The sequence below is a fragment of the Mesoplodon densirostris genome, chromosome 6, assembly GCF_025265405.1.
Source record: "Mesoplodon densirostris isolate mMesDen1 chromosome 6, mMesDen1 primary haplotype, whole genome shotgun sequence".
Classification (NCBI taxonomy): Eukaryota; Metazoa; Chordata; class Mammalia; order Artiodactyla; family Ziphiidae; genus Mesoplodon; species Mesoplodon densirostris.
Window position 1 is genome coordinate 18059419 of NC_082666.1, and position 21452 is coordinate 18080870.

The 21452-nt window shown below is 46.5% G+C and overlaps 1 protein-coding gene across 3 annotated transcripts in view; it reads right to left on the reverse strand.

The window, feature by feature from the left end:
- Positions 1–424: 424 nt before the first annotated feature.
- The window catches only part of PAPPA (pappalysin 1), a 255257-nt gene continuing 234229 nt past the window's right edge, over positions 425–21452 (reverse strand). For 2 of the 3 annotated variants that reach the window (XM_060100612.1, XM_060100611.1), the window contains one exon: positions 6552–6725. In XM_060100612.1, coding sequence (XP_059956595.1) covers positions 6720–6725 — 6 coding nt within the window. In that variant the 3' untranslated portion in view covers positions 6552–6719. Of the gene's footprint in view, positions 4842–6551; positions 6726–21452 lie in introns of those variants that run through there. The other variant, XM_060100610.1, reaches the window with a different exon arrangement.

A 21452-nucleotide genomic window follows, 5' to 3' on the forward strand; every position in this document is an offset into this window, starting at 1 on the left:
GACTCCCTTCCTCTATAAAGTTGGAAATGGCCCAGAAGTCTTGAACAAGCAGTAAGCTGACTTTTACACTGTAGAAAGTCACTGTTTTCTTTCTTTCTTTTTTTTTTTTTAATCAAATTATAGAACCGGTAAAGGCCAGAATAAGGGGGAGAAAGTCCAATTTATCTACAACTGAAATATTCTCAAATGCAAGCCTCTCTCTTAAGGTGGATTCTAATCTAGGAGCTCCACCTTTATTCCTTGATATATCAAATGAGCACTCCCTGTCTTTCTTAAGTGGCCAATGGGCCTGTGCATTCTTGAAAAGTAACCCATAGACTTTGTGTCAAGCCTTGGCTCTCACAGATTGCCACAGCCCCTTTAAAACCTCAGGGCCTCACAATCCCCGCCCTCCCACTGTGAGGTAGGTAAGTAGTATTATCCCCATTTTGCAGCTGGAGAAACTGAGGCAAATGGAGAAGCAATATGATGACTTGTTCAAGATCACTGAGCAAACTGCTGCCTGGAGTCAAGAATTCTGTGTTCTTACTCTAGGGACATAATTCCTCTCTTGGCTATTACACATTTCTTTTAAAACAATGGGTAGGAATTTGGCGAAACTTGAGCAAATTACAAGAATAGGCTTTTATTCCTTTGCTTTTTAGTTTTATGTTTGTTGTTTGCTTTGTTTTTTCTGTTTCTCAAAAACCATGGGAATTACCTGTCTGGTCATGTAGCAGCTTTTTAGGAAAGTGGACTGTGCAGTGTGATTCTAAGTGCAGACTTTATAAAGCCCAGTGCTCTAATGGTAAATACAAACATTTTATAATGTGAAAAGTGTGACACAATATGTCCCCTTAATATTTGGAAAAACCAGTTTCAAGCCCTCCCCATTCCCTGCTATCACTGATTGACACCAAACAAATAGACAAAATGCACCCCCCCCCAAACAACAACTACATATTAAGGGGAAAGATGCCTTATTTCCTGGACCTACCACAATGTACAGAAAAAAACAGACAGCAATATAAAATCCCACTCTACTCCTGCTAGGGAAACCTTTATGCTTGTGCCTACCTACTGAGTCTGTAGAATAAACATTGTTCTTCAGAAAGCACAAAAATAGGTTTTTAAAAAAATTCTTATTTTTAATCATGCATTTTATTTACTTTTAATCTCCTTATCTTCTATTAATCTCTATCTGTACAGCTCTGTCACCATCAATTTCTTCCTTTTATTTTCCCACTTGAAGTAGTTCCAGAAAAAAAAAACAAAAAACCTCAAAACTGTTCACTTGAATTTATGGTTTCCTTCCTTCCTTTCTCTATCTTTTGTCCTTTCTTTCTTTCCTTCCTTAACACAGGTAAGACCTATAACAAATTGACAGTTAGAACCAAGTTAAATCAAACCTGGAAGGGAGGTAGCCGAAATCTGTCTCAAAGAATTATTTTCAACAAATAGCACTGAAGCATTGGCCAAGGTGGGAAGAAGACCAAGAGAACTGTCTAGGCAGTGACTCAACATGCTGAAGCCAGGAGTAACAGCTGATACCCTCCATCTTCAGAGCCTTACTATTTACAGTCATTGATCTCTCTCCCTTTCATAACACCCCAATTCAGCCACCAGAATGGACTTCCCAAGGACAGTCTTCCCTTAAAAGGTGGTTGGCACAGAATCGGGGGGGTAATGCAAGTCCTCTGGCAGCCAGTAGGGTTGCGGCTTGGAAAGTCTTCTTAAGAGAAGGCTTGGAGAACTGTCCACCTTATCTTTTCTTTCTTGCTGTTAACAGGCTAATACTTCTTCAGAACTTACAAGTTCTGAAGAAGCTAATACATCTTCAGAACCTCCAAGTGCTTTAGGACCTCTGAGCTGCTGACAGACAACAGTGTTTCAGAGCTTCCTCCTTGTGAGTACTCCACTGTCCTAAACTGGAGATGATGATCAGGGGATGAGATACTGAGTTTATCCCCAGAAAGAAAACGAAACCGAGAATCAGTGCATTGCATGAACAGAGCTGACTGTCCTCCACTAAGGTTTGAGAAGGGCCTATTAATGACACCTTGCATGTGGGCCCAAGGCTGGCTGTCAATCAAGCAGCCTCTCCCACATAATATCCTTGGCAAATATGAATTTGTGAGTAAAAGGTTTGAATGATGGCAAGGAGGAGACTGGAAGGCTCTTTGCTCATAAGGGCTCGATCAACCTGAGAATCTGAAGGTAGAAGTCAGCCTTCAGGAAACTTCTCAGCTGAAGTGTGTGTGCAAGTGAAGGAGGAAAGAGCATGAGAGTCGATCTCAGGGAAGCTGGTGAGGTTCTTCTGTGATTCCTGCCACCCCACCGTTAGACATGTTGTCTTTGGGTCTCCAATGCTTTGCACTACTTATTGATGTAAAACAAAGCAACTGGGAGGGCTGACTGTTATCTTTCTTAGTTTGTTCTTCCTAGCTAGCACCACCCAGGTCGATAACTCAGCTAGGGCAAAAGAGGGGCTTTAAGAGTTCCCAAGAGTTCTAAGATACTGGAGAGGGGTACAAAAATGGGATCAATGCTTATATAATTACTATTATTTTGCCAAGGATCGGTAATTAGAGGGAAAAAAATGCCCTGAATATAAATGAGATATAAGTTTGTAAGAGGAAACATAAAGGATCTGAGCCAGGCCTTAACAGTGGAGAGCCTAGAACTCAATCTCAGAGTTTGTAATATGGTACAAGCCACACAAAACTACCTAAGCACTGCATCCTTATTTGTGGGCACCTGTGCAAAAAGCACCTTGATATATGTCTTAATATAACAGACCACAGATGGCCAATAGATATCTTCTCAAGTGTTCTTGATCAGTAGGTAATTGCTGTTGGGAGTGATACAGTAAGGTTTCTGAAGTTATTTTTAGTCCCTGGAAAAAGGGCTATAGCTGATTCACAATGCCTGCGTCAGATGCAGGAATGAGGAGGGTCAGCCCATGTGCCTAGTATTTTCCATTTCTATGCTAAACTTTGTTTTTGTTGCTTGTCTTCACTAGACTTGAGATGATCTGTAGCAATCTGTACGTGATATATCTAGTTTAGACACTCCCATCACCTCACTTTCTCAGTTTCAAAAATCACGTCAAACTTAAGCATTCTCTCCACCTCATTCTGGATTCATCTCTCCCCATATTAATTCAAAAGGAGTGGACAGGTAACTGGCTGAACAGAGGCAAAGAGGACCCCAAAGAGGTGGAGGCTTCTATGCGTGTTTGGCTAATTTCCTCTTAACTTTTGGAGGCTGAGCACAGGAGAGAGGGAAGGGCTGCCCAACCACAGGTGTGGCTGGGGTACCGGGAGCTGGAAGACTGTGGAAAGCACGATGGCCGTGCTGGGGTGCTGGGGACCGAGGCTGTGAACTCTTTGGCTTCCCTCTGACAGCCCCTCTGGAACACAGTCCAGACAGATCCCATCCGAGACAGCTGTCTGTTCCAGAACTCTAGCTACTCGGGGCAACAGTGAGGGCCTCAGACCCAAAGCCTGCTCTAGCCTGGAGGGGCAGGAAGCCTTGGGTAAGGATGATAACTCAAGAGTCCCTAAAATGCCAGCAGTCTCTGGAGGGCTCCAACATCATAGAAATTTAACACTGTTCCACTTGGTTATAAAACCTAACACTGGCTTAGACATTCTGGACTCTCAGTGAGGGTTCCAGCATCTTAAGTCCCTCTGTTCCCTTCCAGAATGAGAAGCCCCCCCCATGGGGGACTTCACTTCTCACCATGTGGGCCTATGAGGGGTCTTCTCTTGCAGAAGGGCTAAGAGGTGAGGAGCTGTGGGAAAATGTGGGTCACTTTTAAGGCAGACTGTTTGGTTGTGTGGGGTTTTTCCTAACCTAGTCCTACCATCTTGGGGTACTCAATGTATAGGATAGAGCAGCTGGAAAAGTAGCAGCAAATGTGGTCCCAAGGCAAGATTTGGGGAATGGGAGGGATATTATGGCCTCAAGCCTCAAGCAGGGGGCTGTTATAATACCTTGACATTGCAATCCTAAACCATTTCCAGCTTGGCCTCGAACCCTGGAGTTGGGGTAAAATCCCCCATGGCAGCGGAAGAATTTGGGGGCTTTGCATACCTTGGATTCTTTACCTCTTCCTGGGTCCTACTTCCCTAGAAGGTAGGTGATCAGAGACCATTTCACTTCCAATCCCAAAGGACTGCACACTTGTGCACACCTTAACGTATTTTAAGCCACAGGGTGTGAGCTATCTTAGCATTTCAACACTTGGTCTTGGCAGTTTCTGTAACTCTCTTTCTCCCAAGAACAGTGTTGGCTAGGAGCTTGGGAGAGGAAAGACTGAGTCTGCCCCAGTCTCTCTCTGCTCAGTCTCCAAAACTGCCCTCACGCGGATGTTTGCATGGGTGCGTACGCAGGCATGCCTACCAACCACAGATGGGCACACTCCTAGATACATAACTCCTAGATACATGTTTCTTGCTGTGGTCGTGTGACAAACGGTTAGAATTTTAGGAGGCTCAGGGACTGCACGCCGTATATGCAATCCATCTAAGACTTTGGGATGGGATTCCATTCCATCATTCAACATGGCGAGACTTGGTTCACGTGCCCCCACTACGAGTCCTTCCTGGGTGAAATTAAAGGCAGACCGGTTGGGTGCTAAGGATCCCTGGTGTGGAGAGGCCATTCCGTTGAGCAGCTGACTGTGAAATCAATACCAAAGGGATGCGGGTCCTGGCATTGGGAATTCTTCGACAACTCCTTGTCCTTCCTTAGCCATGGCTGTATCCTCGGAGGTCTTTCCGGCTGTGTTCTTGGGCCTGGGGGTCGCGACAAGCACAGTCACCCTGTAGGTCACAAGACATAGGGAAGGGGGTGACCTGCAGAGAGAAAGGTAGAAGAAGTGAGCCAGGTGGTTGAGGCCGAAGCAGCAAATTCCAGAGAGGCAGTGCAGGACAGAGGGCAGATCACTGGATTTGGGGAGCAGCAGATTCAAGATCAAGACATGGCTCTGCTTCTTACTAGCCCTGTGATAACTTTTATCAAGGTCACCGTGGTCATTCTCATAGCACTTCCCATTTTCCGGGGCATTTATTACAGGTCAGGCAAAGTGCTAAATGCTTTCCCAACAGGAAAACACTGAATCCTTTGACAACTCTATAAGATAGACACTAAAACAATCACCCTTTTATAGAAGGAGAAACTGAGGCACAGAAGGGGCAGGCATTTGCCCAAAGTAATAAGTGACAAATCTAGTAATTAAAGTAGGCCAAGCAACCTCCCCCGGAGCCCCAGGTTCCTAGCTGTGGAATCAGTAGAATAAGACAGACCTTGCATTGTGGACTCTGAGGGCCGAAGGAAATCATGGGTGAAAAATTGTAATGTACTACACCAGAGTTGGTTCATAGACTTGTACAATGGAGTATCTAACTTATAGGGCTGTTGTGGTGATCAAGTGATATAAAGGATGTGACAAGGTCTTTTAAGAAAACATAACTCTCTGCATATATTGGTAATTTTGATTTTGAGAGGCAATGATGAAAACAACAAGAGCATTTGTCAGTAAGCTCAGACGACCTTCTAGGGGGCTGAAACCCTGGTGGGGAACATTTCACAGGGAGACTTTTGCAGAAAATTTGGTTGAAGGATCTCGGGAGCAGACTTCAGCATGAGAAAAAGCGAGAGGCATACAACATGACGATTCGATATATGTATATATTACGAAGGTTGGAAAACAAATTTAAAAAGAAAAAGTGAGAGGCCCAAGTTTCAGTTCCCAATCCATCCCTTCACACGCGGTGTGACCTCGGGCTGGCTGGCCTTTCTAGAAACCGTGAGAAAGAGCCCAGTAGAGTCAATGTCCTCCCCACCCAGCGGAGGATCTGTCTTTCCAAAGAGCACAGTGCTGTCCCTGCTTGAGCCCCAGCCTGGGCTGACGCGAGTGGATTTCACCTCATTGCATCATGACATTTGCATATAACTTTCCCCAGAGGGTCCCCCATCTGCACAGATGGATTTAATGACCTCTTTTGCCTCCTGCCTGGGGAAGGGTCTCGAGTGCTCCCACAGGCCTGGAGAGCATCTTTGTCTCTCTAGCTTGTGGGCTCATCTCTATCATTCTTCTTCTCTCTGCCCCTGTGCCCACCCTCCCTCTTTCCCTCCCTCCCATCCATCTTTCCCTCCCAACCTCTCTCCACCCTGCAACTTTTCCACAATTTAAAATGTAGGAATGAACAGGAAGATTGAAGTATAAGCCCCAGCTCGCTAACTGACGTGTGACCTTGAGCATGTGACAATTTCTCTGTGCCTCAGTCAACTCCATCATGAAATGGGAGTGATGAAAGCACACACCTCCACAGGTGGTGACAAGGGGTAGTGAGCTAACCAATGAAAAACCCCTAGCAGGCAGTGCGTGCCGCAGGCCTGGCGCTCCACTCTCTCACTTAGCGAGACGGGGACTGTGTCAGCCTTGTTCATTCTTCTTTCCCCAGGGCCTAAGCCACAGAATACGAATGCAGGCCTGTTTGCTTCTCCATCTCTCTCCGACTCTCTCACCGTGCTCAGGCTAGTGCACTTGTTTCTCTTGTCCATTTAAGCTCACAGGTGCGTGATGCCGTGGTGAGTATCCCCAGAGCTGCTTCCATGCAGAGCCTGCCTTGCTTACAACTGCTCACTGTGCCCTATTCAGGACACTTCCTAGCCTCCATGCCTATGCAGAGGTGGTACCGTCTGATCTAGAGTATTCTTCTGCAATCTCTTCATCTCTAAGAGAAGCAGAGAATGTTAGAATAGGAAGAGACCTAGAGAAAACCCTCCAGTCCACGTGGGGAAACTGAGGGCAGAGCCACGTCCAAATCTAACAGCTGACGTCCAGTGGGGAGACCACCACCACGTGAGCCGAGAGGCCTGGATTAGCATCCTCATTTGCCTCATACGCGCTGAACAACTTCGGGAAAAACTTTTGGGCAAAACCCCTTCACCGCCATCCCCCTGAGTTTCTGCGTCTACAAAAGGGTGATTGAAAAAAAAATGTATTTCATATGGTCGTGAGCAAAGATGAAAGAGGCAAAAACCCGTCCTCCTGCCCATGCTAACATTAAGATGACCCAGTTACCGCTCATGTCTTCTGCACAGTTAGTTTTCTCTGCAACTAAGTCTTTCCCATTGGGCTCCTCGATTCGTTAGGGATGTGGCTTCACATCTGGTCTGTCTTATGCTTCCTGCTGTGCCTCGCACAGGCAAACGTGCAACAGATTCTCTCTCTCAGAATAAGACACAAAGCCCTTAGCAAGAGTTCAAGGCCTTGCATGCTCTCCACACACTTCTCGGACCTCACCTGGTTCCCTTTGCCCCCTCGCTCTCTGTGGCTGTATTTACTGGCTCCTCAAATACTCCCAGTGTTTTCCTGCTTTTTTCAGCCATTCCTGTTTCTCCCGGCTCCTGCTCTTTCCTGGCCAGCTCCCCTTCCTGTGCCAGGTCTTATCTCAAGCACCACCTCCTCCCTCGTCAGTCTGACCAAAGACGGCACCGTCACGCTCATCCCATATCCCATCCTCCTATCCTTACACCACGCTTGTATGGAATCACTTCTGCACTTGTATGCCAGGGCAGTCTGGGCAGGGACCATGTCTGTCTGTTGTTGAACTGAGTCTTTATCTACCATATGGCAGGCATTCGGTGGACCCACAGATGGAGCGACATATGAATGCAGAAATATACAGGAAAAATACAAGTCATGGGGCCTCTGTTCTTGCACTCATGTGCTGTGTGACTTTGTACAAGTTACCTCCCCTCTCTGGGCTTCAGGTTCCCTTCTCTGGGCTTCAGGTTCCCTATCTATCTGTACATTAAGAGTTGATTTTAATGATCTCTACCTTCTCTTCTGTCTGAAAATCCTTCACAGTCTGAGAAAGGCAGAAGGCAATGCCCTGGGCAGAAAAGATGGAGAAATGCAGACTTTCTCCACAGCTTTGTGTCTTACACGTTCCCCTTTCTGCCATCCCCAGTTCCACTGGCTTCTCCAAAGCTACCGGCTGGCAGGGCCCTACACCCGTTAGCTTCTCAGGCCCGCCTGGCCAGTCTGGCTGTGAGAGCATAGTGCGACCATTTGCTTTCCTCCCTGCGCCAGCCCAGGGAGTTTCAGCGTTTCCCTAAAGAAATGGGTCTGGAACCTAAGGGAAGGAATTTCAGTCAGGACACAGCGAAGTCTAGAAGGTTTGGTCTCAGGGAAAAGAAAGATCCACGTTCCCCTTGTGGCCCCCCACACGCTTGTAAACGCAGCTGCGTCTACTGAGCCCTCACTAGGGGCCTGGAAGGCAGCACTGGTGGAGGTCCCCGTGCAGAGGACCCGCACCGGCACCTTTTGCCCTTCCTCTCGCTCCTCCGTGAACTGCCTGTCCAGGGCCTGCCTCGGGGTGGGGGGGGCGGGGGCGGGTCTCCTCTCCTCCCAGGCATCTTCACCGATCAGGGGCCTACAATGGGGAAGAGAGGGTGGAGATCGCCAGCCCCGCCCACTCCCCCAGGTGCTCCCAGATCTGACCTGGAAGAGACGGGGAAGCCTGTCTGTCCAAGTTCGAGGCTGTGGACACCACAGTACACACACATACACGCGGGCACCTCCGGAGGCTGTCCGCGTCTTGGGTGGTTCCCAGGTGCTAGCTCATGGGTTCCACACAGCCTCGGAAGGCTTACAGATGGGAAAATAGAGGCTTCAGAATGTTTAAAAAGAAAGGAACTTGGGCCTCCCTGGTGGCGCAGTGGTTGAGAGTCCGCCTGCCGATGCAGGGGATACGGGTTCGTGCCCCGGTCTGGGAGGATCCCATATGCCGCGGAGCGGCTGGGCCCGTGAGCCATGGCCGCTGAGCCTGCGCATCCGGAGCCTGTGCTCCGCAACGGGGGAGGCCACAACAGTGAGAGGCCCGCGTACCGCAAAAAAAAAAAAAAGGAACTTGCCCTGGGCCTCACCCAGTAGATGCTGCAGGATTCTAACCCCCGCTGCAAACACTGAGAGCTTGTCAGCAAGTGAGCGTAAGGGGAAGGCACCTCTTCACAGCCCGGCCAGGCTGACTGCCCTGTGGTCTGTTTAACAGCCACTGGCCTTTTATCCCTTATTTTGTGCCCAGCACCCAGTTACTCTTCCCAGCAACACTAATAAGGCAGCTGTTCTTACTATCCTCGTTTTATGTCTTAGAGGAAACGAAGATGCAAAGCGGTGAGTCACTGGCTTGGCAGGGGGCTTGGGATCTGCACCCATTTGTAACCGCCCCTCGGCACCACCCCCACGAGGCAGGTAGAATAGGAGTCACAGGGTCCCCTTTTCATAGAGGGAGAAACTGATATGGAGAGAAGAGTCCCATCCCGATAAAGCTGGCTCTCAGCCCGATTCCCAGATTCCCCAAGCAGCTTCCCACCTTATCCCCCAGATGGCCTCCCAAGAAAACCTACCACCCACAGCACCGATGCCACGGTGGCCAGTTTGCATCTGGGATTCCCAGCACCATGCGGCCAGGCTGTCCCATAAATGGCTTGGCCACCCACTCTGGGATTCTGTCAACAAGCCCAGGTCGGTGACTAAAGGCCAGGATTCTCTCTTTTTCCTCTAGGCTGGAGATGGTGCTCAGCACAGGGGTTTCTCCCAGTGGGTGAGCTGCCCAGGATAACACCTCCACCCGCGTGTGTGAGCGGCTCAGGAATGCAGCCTGGCAAACGCCACAGGGCCCTGGCTGAAGGTCTGTCTGAGGCTGGATTCTGACTCAGACTCAACAGGGAGGTCACAGGCAGAGACAGTGCCGTGCGGGGCAGCAGGAGGCGTCCTGCGCTGACGGTCAGAAAGCCTGGCTGTCCACCCACCCACCGTGGGGTTCTGCGTGAGTCACTTTACCACAGTGAGTCTGGGGGTCTTCATAGTGTTGGTGGAAAGACTTGATGACATCAAGTAGACCAAGGCCTGATGCTGAGGATGAGGGCTCCCCTGCAAGCTCCTTTGGCGTAGGGTAGATCTGTGCCTGGCACGGGGCATGCAGCAGTCAGTGAACACAGAAGCTTGTTTAAACGTGGATAAGTGGAGGAGAGAATGGAGAAAAAGCATGGGTAAAGTGGAGGAACACACCAGGCTAGATGAGAAGGAGACTTGGGTTTGATTCCTTGCACTGTTAGTCATGTAGTAGTGTATGCTAGTAGGCAAGTTACTTCTTTTGGCCGGGGGGGAAGGGGGGGACTTCAGTTTGTCTGTCTATAAAATGGGGGAAATAACAGTCCTGCCACAGAGAAGTATTTTGGATAAAGTATAAAATTCAAGTAAAAGCACTTGCACAGTGCATGGTGTATAGTATGTGCTCAGTAAATAATGCTAGTGATGGTGACAGTGGTGATGGCATTGACAATGGATAATAATTTGGGGGGATAGAAAGGTCTGATTCCTTTCATAGGATCAAGTTGAAATGAGTGTTTAATTCACCCACAGGAAAAAGTCAAAGCTACACCCCAAATGGGGGAAATCATAATACTCCAGAAAGCAGTGAATTTTGGACAAGGAGATTAGTCTACTTTGCTTAGTCATTTGCCTGTTATCTCTTAGTAATCTTACAAGTTGAGCACAACTGTCCCCTCTTCCAGGAAGCCTTTTAGGATCCTCCAGGCTGGTTCAGTGCTTAAAATCACTGAATACCCCCACTGCTCCCTGGATATAGTTCAAATTCCCCAGCATGGTGTATAGAAGCCTTGCTCATGCCCCTAGTCTCACCTCTCACCCGTTCCCCTCTTGCACTGTGCTCTAGCCACATTCAGGGATTAGGGTTTCCTTAATGTGTTCCCTTGTTCTGGGCTTTTCACAGCCTCTGCCCTCTACCAGAAATACTCTTTTCTCTCATCTTTATCTCTGGCTCTCCTCCTCCTCCTTTTACCTGAGTAAGACCTACTGCACCTTCCATGTCTCACCTCTGATGCTGCCTTCTCTAGGAAGCTACGTTGATGCTCCTCAATTGCTGTGTCTCCATTAGCATTTACTGTGCTCTTAATGCCTGGCCACTGGTCCCCAAGATATGAACACAGCATGGATAGGCCCAGGTCCATCTTGCTCATGGCCTAGCGCAGTATCTGTCACACAGCAGGTTCTCAACAGTGGGGTACACCAGAACTTGGGATATAACAGTGATCAAATTAAATGCACCTTCTTGCTCTCATGAAATTTTCATGCCAGCAGCAAGAGGTATAGAGATTACCAGACAATAAATAATAAATACCTTTTACAGTATGTGCCAAAGTGATGTGTTATGGAAGGAAGAAAGCATGGAAGCTAAGGTAAATGGGTGTGGGAGTGCCAGAGGTGATGTAAGGTGGGTGGTCAGGGTGGGGGGCACATTGAGATCACAACACTTGGGCAAAGACTTGGAGTGAGTCATGAGGATGAATGGAGAAGAATGTTCTCGGCCAAAAGAACAGCTAATGGTGAAGACTGGAAGGTAGGAGGATGCCTGGCCTGTGTGCGGGACGGCAAGGAGTCCAGAGGGCTGGGGTGAGGTGGAGCAAGGCACCCGTGGTGGGGGGTGAGGGCAGAGAGGTCTGGGGGTGGGCAGGCCATCAGGAGGACTGGTTTTCACTCCGGTAAAACGGAGGGGCACGGAAGGGCTGTGCTTAGAGGCGTGAGGCTGCCTGACTTCTTTTCTGATGACCATTCTGGCTGCTAAGCTGAGATGTTAGAGCTGTTGACGTATATCCCCAACTCTGCAACTCATCCAACCCTTTATCAGCTCTGCTAAGACGGCTGCTTTCCATCTGATGCTTTTGATTATCTTCCCATATCTTATAGGATCGCTAGCCTCCTTGGACCAATGGGCTACGTTTGGGTTTCATGCCCTTTCTCAAGAAACCAGGTTTTCACTCAGATTAGCAAAGGCATGTGGCAACCCTACATTTAATGTCACCAGTTGGGTGTGCCGTCCTGTGCTGAAACATGCTCCTGGGCTTATTTCCTTCATTCTGCCCCGATCAGCCCTCAGGCTCCTGTTCACTCACCACCTCACCCAGGAAGCCCTGTGGAGGGTCCTTAGACATGAATCTAATCCAAACATCAAGAGAGAAAAACCTAAGGTGAACCTGGCCTGCCCAAGGCCTCAGAGCTAAGTTGTCAAACTGGGACTGCATCCCGACTCCCCAGACATCTTCCAGAATCAGTCTCAGCAGCCACCCAAGACATGACCGTAACCAGCGTTCCAGGCCACCACGCCTTAGAAAGCCCTGGTATGTCCAATATTTTAAGGTTGTCTCTCCTTCCTCCCTTACACCCCCCAACACATGCTTACTTAGAATGATTCCAATTAGAAATGAATATGTTTTTGTTATTGTTACGAGGGGAAACTGTTGAAGCAACCGTTCTGGAAATGTGCTCTGTATTCTAGACTCGGCGCTCCAAAAGGAAAATAATAAGCTGGCATGTGAGCAGCTGAGTCCCTCCTCTTCCTGCCTGCCTTGAGCTGCACACAGGTGTCTGGGCAGGAAGCTGGTCACCCCTGTCGGATGGAGTTTCCTGCACTGTCTTGCTCTTGTCGGCTAGCGGGGCCCAGGTCACCCCACAAGGCAGACGTGGGGAACAGCTGGTGTCTAACAGACAAACAAGGGGAGGAAGGCTGGAGAGAGCAGACAGACATCATTCTGGCCCAAGTGACAGGGAGGAGGCCCCAGCTCTGGGGACTGGGGAGAGGTTTAGGGGGAGAGGAGGCAGGAAGGAAGTCCAGGAGAAAAGTGCTTAGCTCTGGGGCTGCAGTTCATACCTAGGACCCAGGCCAGGAGGACCAGGAAGCAAGAGGCCCATCCACTGAAGGAAGGGCACGGTGCAAGCCCATTGCAACTAGATGCTCAGAACGGGGGTTAGAGGCAGGTGCTGTGCGGCGCGGAGTCCCGAGCTTTGTGTCTCAGCTCTACCACTTACTGGCTGTATGGCCTCAACCCTTCTAAGCCTCAGCTGCATCATCTATAAGGTGAAGGTAAAAAAGACCACACCTACGACAGGGCTACTGTAGTGATGAAATGAAATGACATACATAAGAACAGGTGACACTATGCTTGGTAAACAGTAAGCTCTCGAAAAACAGTAACTGCTGTTATTTGCTTGGAGGCAGGAAATCCTAAATCCTACACAGAGATCTGCCACCTGTACCAGTGATTCCACCTGAGTCTCAAATGTGTACTGTGTTGGATGGTTCTGGAGTCTAAAGGGAATAATATGCACAGAGGTTCTAACCCATGGCCCAGCACATGGTAAGTGCTCCATTACTGTCATTTGGGAAGGTGCCTGAAGTCAGTCTGTGCTGTCAGTGAGATTCTGAGCACCAGGCTCGGAGTTTACGGGCAGGGAACTTCCCACAATATGGAACTGGGGCCAAGGGTACAGGTGGGAATTGAACAGGCTAGCAGGTGAAGGGCAGGGGGAGGAGAGGAAGGAAGCCTGCCTGTGGCCCCTCTCCTGCCCTGAGAGGCTTCCTGCTCTGGAAGCGGGAGACAGAAACCAGGACTTTTTTGTGTTCAGGGGAAACTCCTATCTGGGTAGTCAGGATTGATTGGTAAGGCTGGGAGCCTCAGCTATTCCACCACCCTGTCGCTGCTGCTGCTGAGAAAAGCTGCTTTCTCCTTCTCAAGGGGAGGGGTCTCCCACACCCAGGGTTCCCTGGCTGTCTGGGTCCACAGTGAAATGTCTCCAACTGGAACAGGCAGGGTCACGCCCAGGTGCCCTAAGGACAAGGTTCTGTCCCCACCTGCTTTCCTCTTCTGAGACTCAGCCCTGTGCGGGAGAAAGAAAGAGCTGGGCTTGTGAGTCAGACAGAACTGGGTTCGAATCGGGGCCTTGGCACTTGCAGCCAATGAACTCAAAAAGTCCTGTAAGTAGTCTGAGCCCGAACTGGCTCCCCTGTGCAATGGGGCTAACAGCACCCTGCTGGGGTTGACATGAGCATCAAGAAGATAACAGAGGATGTGTGTCTGGCAGTGTCTGACGTGCGGCCGCTCACGTAGGGGTGTTCCATTTTATTATCTACTATCTATCTACCTCTGTACAGCAGCTCACCGCAAGGAGAGTTGGTTGTGGATGAGAGAGTAGCAAGGTTCCAAGAAGTTGGAGTTTATGTAGACGTTAGATTGGGAAATTTAAATCGTAGGAGTATGACTATAATTCGAATCACCTTTCTCCTCCAGAAGTCAGATTTCCAGGAGCCTTGAATCTGAAGAAAGTTCCAAACACTTCTGAACAACAACTAACTATGACAAAGCCACATGCACCATGAGAGAGGTCATCAGCCTCTCTAATACACAGGTCACACATAGTTCCAACAGCTGTCTCCACTCTGCCCCTAACCACTACTCCCCTTCACCAGCAAAGTTCCTACTCATTCTTTAGGTCTCAGTGTAAATGTCTCCTCCTCAGGGAAGCTTTCTCTGACCTTCACACTGTTCTCCAAAAGATCCCACACCTTTCCTCCTTTGTCCCTTCTGCACAGGCAATTAAGTACATAGCTGTACACCTCACTGCTTAAAATCTGGCTCCCAAAACATACTGCGAGCTGTACAAGGGTCGGTATGGTGTCTGTCTGGACTCTACCATGTGCACACAACCTGGTCCAGTGCTCAGCCCATAGAGATACTCCATGAACACACATCTCCTTTCACGGAGGGAGCCTGGTCACCAGCACTCTGAGGCCTAGGCCAACAGGAAGAAGCAACAATTTAAAGTGGGAGAAGGTAATCTTTTAACACAAAAATCCAAAATTGCATTTATAATGTGAGTAGAAAAGAAAAGGGAGGGAAAAAAAGACTAGGGAGCATAGTCAGAACTAGCAAAAAGCTAACTAACTAACTCTGGGTCCCTTAGTAAAGAGACAGCACTCATCTCAGGGCCCTGGAGCCTGAAATTGCTGCAGCTGAACCCAGTATAGAAAGAGTCAAAATGGCCATTTGAGATATATATCTATATATTCAAATGACTGTAATAATTTGGAATCTGCACCTGAACCTCAAGCATGACTTCATGTCCCTACCACATACTCCCTAGAAATAACAATCCATTTAAGGAAGTTTCCCACTAAAATTAAATTAGTTTTATTTTTTAATGTCTTAGTATGTAAGTTATAGTTGGTAGGAAAATTCTTTTCATTGGAGCTGCTCTTTCTCCAGCTGATGGTGTCAGGTGAATAACATTTCATAATTCTACACAAACTTCTTTTTAAAACACAAACCCCATTGTCTGCTCACTGTTAAAGTGGCTGACTCCAAGGGAGTGAAAGAGACACACTGTGTTCCTTTGGTAACAGGTATCAAGGGCCTTAAAAATGCTCACACCTGGAGGGGGGATGGAGATGGTGGAAGAGCAGGACATGGAGCTCACCTTCTCCCACAAAACATTAAAAAATACATCTACAAGTAGAACAATTCTCACAGAACAGCTACCAAATGTTGACGGAAGACCTCAGACTTCCAAAAAGACAAGAAAACCTCCACATAACCAGGTAGGACAAAAGAAACAAGAAAAAGAAGGAATCTGGATGGGGCCTGACCCCCCCAGGGAGGGAGCTGTGAAGGAGGAAAGGTTTCCACATGCTGGGAAGTATCCTCCCCGGCGGGGAGAGCAGACTGGATGGAGGGGGAGGTTCCGAGCCTAGGAGGAGAGCACAGCAACTAGTTTGCAGAAGGCAAAATGGAGCGTAAGCTGCACAGAAGGTCGGCACCACTGCCTTGTGATCTGTAGCCTAAAACACCCCTCTGTTAGTGCAGGTGGGGGCTGGGTGCAGAAGCTCAGGCTTCAGTGGTCAGACCCAAGGAGAGAACCAGGGTTGGCTGTCTGGAAACAGCCTGAAGGAGCTGGACTGTGGCAACCAAGGGTATACTCAGAAGAAGACTGGGCCCACCAGAGAATCAAGGCACCATTATTGGTTGCGGGGGGGCGCATGAGGAGGGGGGGACCACCATAAGAGCTTCTTTCCCTGTGAGCATTCCCAGGCAACAGGACACCACCTACAGGAGCTCTGGGGGCAGGTGCGAGTCACTGCCACCATTGTGGGCTCCAGAGGCAGGCCCAGGCCACCACTACGAGACCTGCACACAGGAGCCTGGCCCTGTCCCCGATGTCCCAGGAGAACTCAGATAGCACCCACCCTTAGGAAATCTGCGAGCAGGCACCAGACTCTACTGCCAGTGTCCCAGGAACGTACAAGGGCCGCTGTACCTGCATACCCGATATCAAGGGAATAACGGACAGCATATTCTGAGGAAAGAGGCACCAAGCATCCAAACTAAAAGCAGTCCCTCGACTCTGGAAAAGAGGGTGGAGTAGAAGGACTTGAGCTCACCTCCTCCCATGAAAACACCAACATCACAACTAACTGCTGGACAACCATCGATAAAGAAAGACTGGAACCTACCAAAAGAAGATATTTTACGTTCAAAGACAAAGAAGCTGCAATGAGGCAGCAGGAGGGGCAGTTTCACAAGATAATCAAATCCCATACCTGCCAGGTGGGTGACCTACAAACTGGAAGGTAACTGTATTGTAGAGGTTCTCCCACAGGAGAATCCTGAGCCTCACATCAAACGTCCCAGCCTGGGGGTCTGGCATCAAGAGGAAGACTCCCCAAAGCATTTGGCTTTGAAGGCCAGTGGGACTTGAGTGCAGGAGCTCCACAGGACTGGGGGAAACAGAGACTCCCCTCTTGGAGGGTACACACAAAGTGTCATGTATACTGGGACCCAGCCCAAAGCAGTAACCCCATAGGAGCTGGGACTGGACCTACCTTCGAGTCTTAGAGGGTCTCCTGGGGAGGCAGGGGTTGGCTGTGGCTCACTGGGTGGGGGTGGGGGGGGAGAATAATATTGGTGGCAGAAGCCCCAGAGAATACTGATTGGTGTGAGCTCTCCCGGAGGTCCCCATTTTGGCATCACATCCTGGCCCTACCCAAGAGCCTACAGTCTTCAGTGCTGGAACACCTCAGGCCAAACAACCAGCAGGATAGGAACACAGACCCACCCATCAGCAGACGGGGTGCCTAGAGCCACCTATAAACACACCGCTTGACACAGCCCTGCCCACCAGAGGAACAAGACCCAGCTCCACCCACCAGTGGGGAGACACCAGTTCCTCCCACCAGGAAGCCTGCACAAGCCTCAGGATCAATCTCAACCACCAGAGGGCACACAACAGAAGAGGAGCTGTAATCCTCCAACCAGCAGAAAGGAGACCACAAACACCCAAAGTTAGACAAAATGAGATGGCAGAGAAATGTTTCAGATGAAGGAACAAGATACAAACCTACAGGAACAACTAAATGAACAGGAGATAGATAGATAGGCAACCTACCTGAAAAACAGTCTAGAGTAATGACAGTAAAGATGATCCAAGATCTCAGAAAAAGAATGGAGGAACAGACAAAGAAGTTATGAGAGTGATTAACAAAGCGCTAGAAGGTTTAAAGAACAAACGAACAGAGATGAACAATACAATAACTGGAGTGAAAAACACACCAGAAGAAATCAACAGCAGAATAACTGAGGCAGAAGAACAGATAAGTGACCTGGAAGAAAGAATGATGGGAATCACTGCCATGGAACAGAAAAAAGAAAAAGATGAGAAGAAATGAGAACTGTCTCAGAGACCTCTGGGACAACATTAAACACACCAACATTCACAGTATAGGGGGGTCCCAGAAGGAGAAGAGAGAGAGAGAAAGGGCCTGGTAAAATATTTGAAGAGATTATAGCTGAAAACTTCCCTAACATGAGAAAGGAAACACTCAAGTCCAGGAAGTGCAGAGAGTCCTGAACAAGATAAACCCAAGGAGGAACACTCTGGGACATATTAATCAAACTGACAAAAATTAAAGACAAAGAATAAATATTAAAAGCAACAAATAACATACAAGGGAACCCCCCATAAGGTTATCAGCTGATTTTTCAGCAGAAACTCTGCAAGCCAGAAGGGATTGGCAGGATATATTTAAAGTGATGAAAGGGAAGAACCTACAACCAAGATTATTCTACCCAGCAAGGATCTCATTCACATTCGACAGAGAAATCAAAAGTTTTACAGACAAGCAAAAGCTAAGAGAATTCACCACAAAAATCAGCTTTACAACAAATCCTAAACAAATTTCTCTAGGCAGAAAAGAAAAGGCCACAAAAAGGTACAAGAAAATTACGAATGGGGAAGCTCCTGAGTAAACGCAAACATAAAGTAAAGGTAGGAAATCATCCACACACAAATATGATATAAAAATCAGCAGTCATGAGAAGAGAAGAGTACAAATGCAGGATATAGGAAATGCATTTGAAATTAAGAGAGCAGCAACTAAAAACAATCTTGTACATATAAAGACTGCTATATCAAAACCTCATGGGAACCACAAACCAAAAATCTACAATAGATACACATACAAAAAAGAAAAAGCAATCCAAACACATCACTAAAGATGGTCATCAAGTCACAAGACAAGAGAACAGAAGAGGAAGGGAGGAAAAAGGACCTTCAAAAACAAATCCAAAACAATTATCAAAATGTCAATAAGAACATTTATATTGATAATTACTTTAAATGTAAATGGATTAAATGCTCCAACCAAAAGACATAGACTGGCTGAATGGATACAAAACCAAAACCTGCACATAAGCTGTCTACAAAAGACCCACTTCAGACCTAGGGACACATACAGACTGAAAGTGAGGGGATGGAAAAAGGTATTCCATGCAAATGGAAATCAAAAGAAAGCTGAAGTAGCAATACTCATATCAGACAAAATAGACTTTAAAATAAAGACTGTTACAAGAAACAAAGAAGGACACTACATAATGATCAAGGGATCAATCTAAGAAGAAGATATAACAATTGTAAATATATATGCACCCAACATAGGAGCACCTCAATATATAAGCCAGTGCTAACAGCCATAAAAGGAGAAATCAACAGTAACACAGTAATAGTGGGGGACTTTAATACCCCACTCTCATCAATGGACAGATCATCCAGACAGAAAATCAATAAGGAAGCACAGGCCTTAAATGACACACATTAGAACAAATGGACTTAACTGATATTTATGGAACATTCCATCTGAAAGCAGTAAAATACACTTTCTTCTCAAGTGCATATGGACGATTCCCCAGGATAGATAACATTTTGGGCCACAAATTAAGCCTTGGTAAATTTAAGAAAATTGAAATCATATCAAGCATCTTTTCCAACCACAACACTACTGGATTAGAAATCAAGTACAGGGAAAAAACCTGTAAAAAACACAAACACATGGAAGCTAAACAATATGTTACTAAACAACCAATGGATCACTGGAGAAATCAAAGAGGAAATTGTAAAAAAAAATACCTAGAGACAAATGACAACAAAACACGATGGTGCAAAACCTTTGGGATGCAGTAAAAGCAGTTCTAGGAGAGACGTTTAGATACAATACAATCTTATCTCAGGAAACAAGAAAAATCTCAAGTAAGCAACCTAACCTTACATCTAAATTAACTACAGAAAGAGGGACAAGCAAAACCCAAAGCTAGTAGAAGGGAAGAAATCATAAAGATCAGAGCAGAAATAAATGAAATACAGATGAAGAAAACAATAGCAAAGATCAGTGAAACTAAAAGCTGGTTCTTTGAGAAGATGATAAACAAAATTGATAAACCTTTAGCCACACTCATCAAGAAAAAAAAGGAGAGGACTCAAATCAATAAATTAGAAATGAAAAAGAAGTTACAACTGACACCACAGAAATACAAAGGGTCATAAGAGACTACTACAAGCAACTATATGGCAATAAAATGGACAGCCTAGAAGAAATGGATAAATTCTTAGAAAGATACAACCTTCTAAGACTGAACCAGGAAGAAATAGAAAATATGAACAGACCAATCACAAGTACCAAAATTGAAACACTGATTCAAAAACTTCCAACAAACAGAAGTCCAGGACCAGATAGCTTCACAGGCAAATTCTATCAAACATTTAGATAAGAATTAACACCTATTATTCTGAAACTCTTCCAAAAAAACTGCAGAGGAAGGAACAATCCAAAGCTCATTCTATGAAGCCACCATCACCCTGATACCAAACTCAGACAAAGATACCACCAAAAAAGAAAATTACAGGCCAATATCACTGATGAACATAGACGCAAAAATACTCAACAAAATACTAACAAACAAAATCCAACAATACATTAAAAGGATCATACACGGGGATCAAGTGGGATTTATCCCAGGGATGCAAGGATTCTTCAATACCCATAAATCAATCAGTGTGATACACCACATTAACAGACTGAAGATTAAAAACCATATGATCATCTCAATAGATGCAGATAAAGCTTTTGACAAAATTTAACACCCATTTAAGATCATGCTCTCCAGAAAAGTGGGAATAGAGGAAACTTAACATAATAAAGGCTATATATGACAAACCCACATATAACATCATTCTCAACAGTGAAAATCTGAAAGCATTCCCTCTAAGATCAGGAACAAGGCAAGGATGTCCATTGTCACCACTTCTATTCAACATAGTTTTGGAAGTCCTAGCCATGGCAATCAGAGAAGAAAAAGAAATAACAGGAATCCAAATTGGAAAGGAAGAAGTAAAACTGTCACTGTTTGCAGATGACATGATACTATACATAGAAAATCCTAAAGATGCTATCAGAAAGCTACTATATAGCTCATCAATGAATTGGGTAAAGTTGCAGGATACAAAATTAATACACAGATATCTCTTGCATTCCTATACACTAACAATGAAATCTCAGGAAGAGAAATTAAGGAAACAATCCCATTTACCATCGCACCAAAAAGAATAAAATACCTAGGAATAAACCCACCTAAGGAGACAACAGACCTCTACTCTGAAAGCTATTAAGATGCTGATAAAAGAAATCAAAGAGGACACAAACAGATGGAAGAATGTACCACGTTCTTGGATTGGAAGGATCAATATATTCAAAATGACTATACTACCGAAGGCAATCTACAGATTCAGTGCAATCCCTCTCAAATTACCAATGGCATTTTTCACACAAGTAGAACAAAATTGTTTTTTTTTTTTAAATTTATATGGAAACACCAAATAGCCAAAGCAACCCTCAGAAAGAAAAACAGAGCTGGAGGAATCAGGCTCCCTGACTTCATACTGTACTACAAAGCTACAGTCATCAAAACAGTATGGTACGGACACAAAAACAGAAATATAGATGAACAGAATGGGATAGAAAGCCCAGAAGTAAACTCACACACCTCTGGTCAATTAATCTACGACAAAGGAGGCAAGACTATACAATGGAGGAAAGACAGTCTCTTCAATAAGTGGTGCTGGGAAAACTGGACAGCTATATGTAAAAGAATGAAAGTAGAACACTCCCTAACACCATACACAAAAATAAACTCCAAATGGATTAAAGACCTAAATGTAAGACCAGATACTATAAAACTCTTAGAGGACAACATGGGCAGAACACTCCTTGACA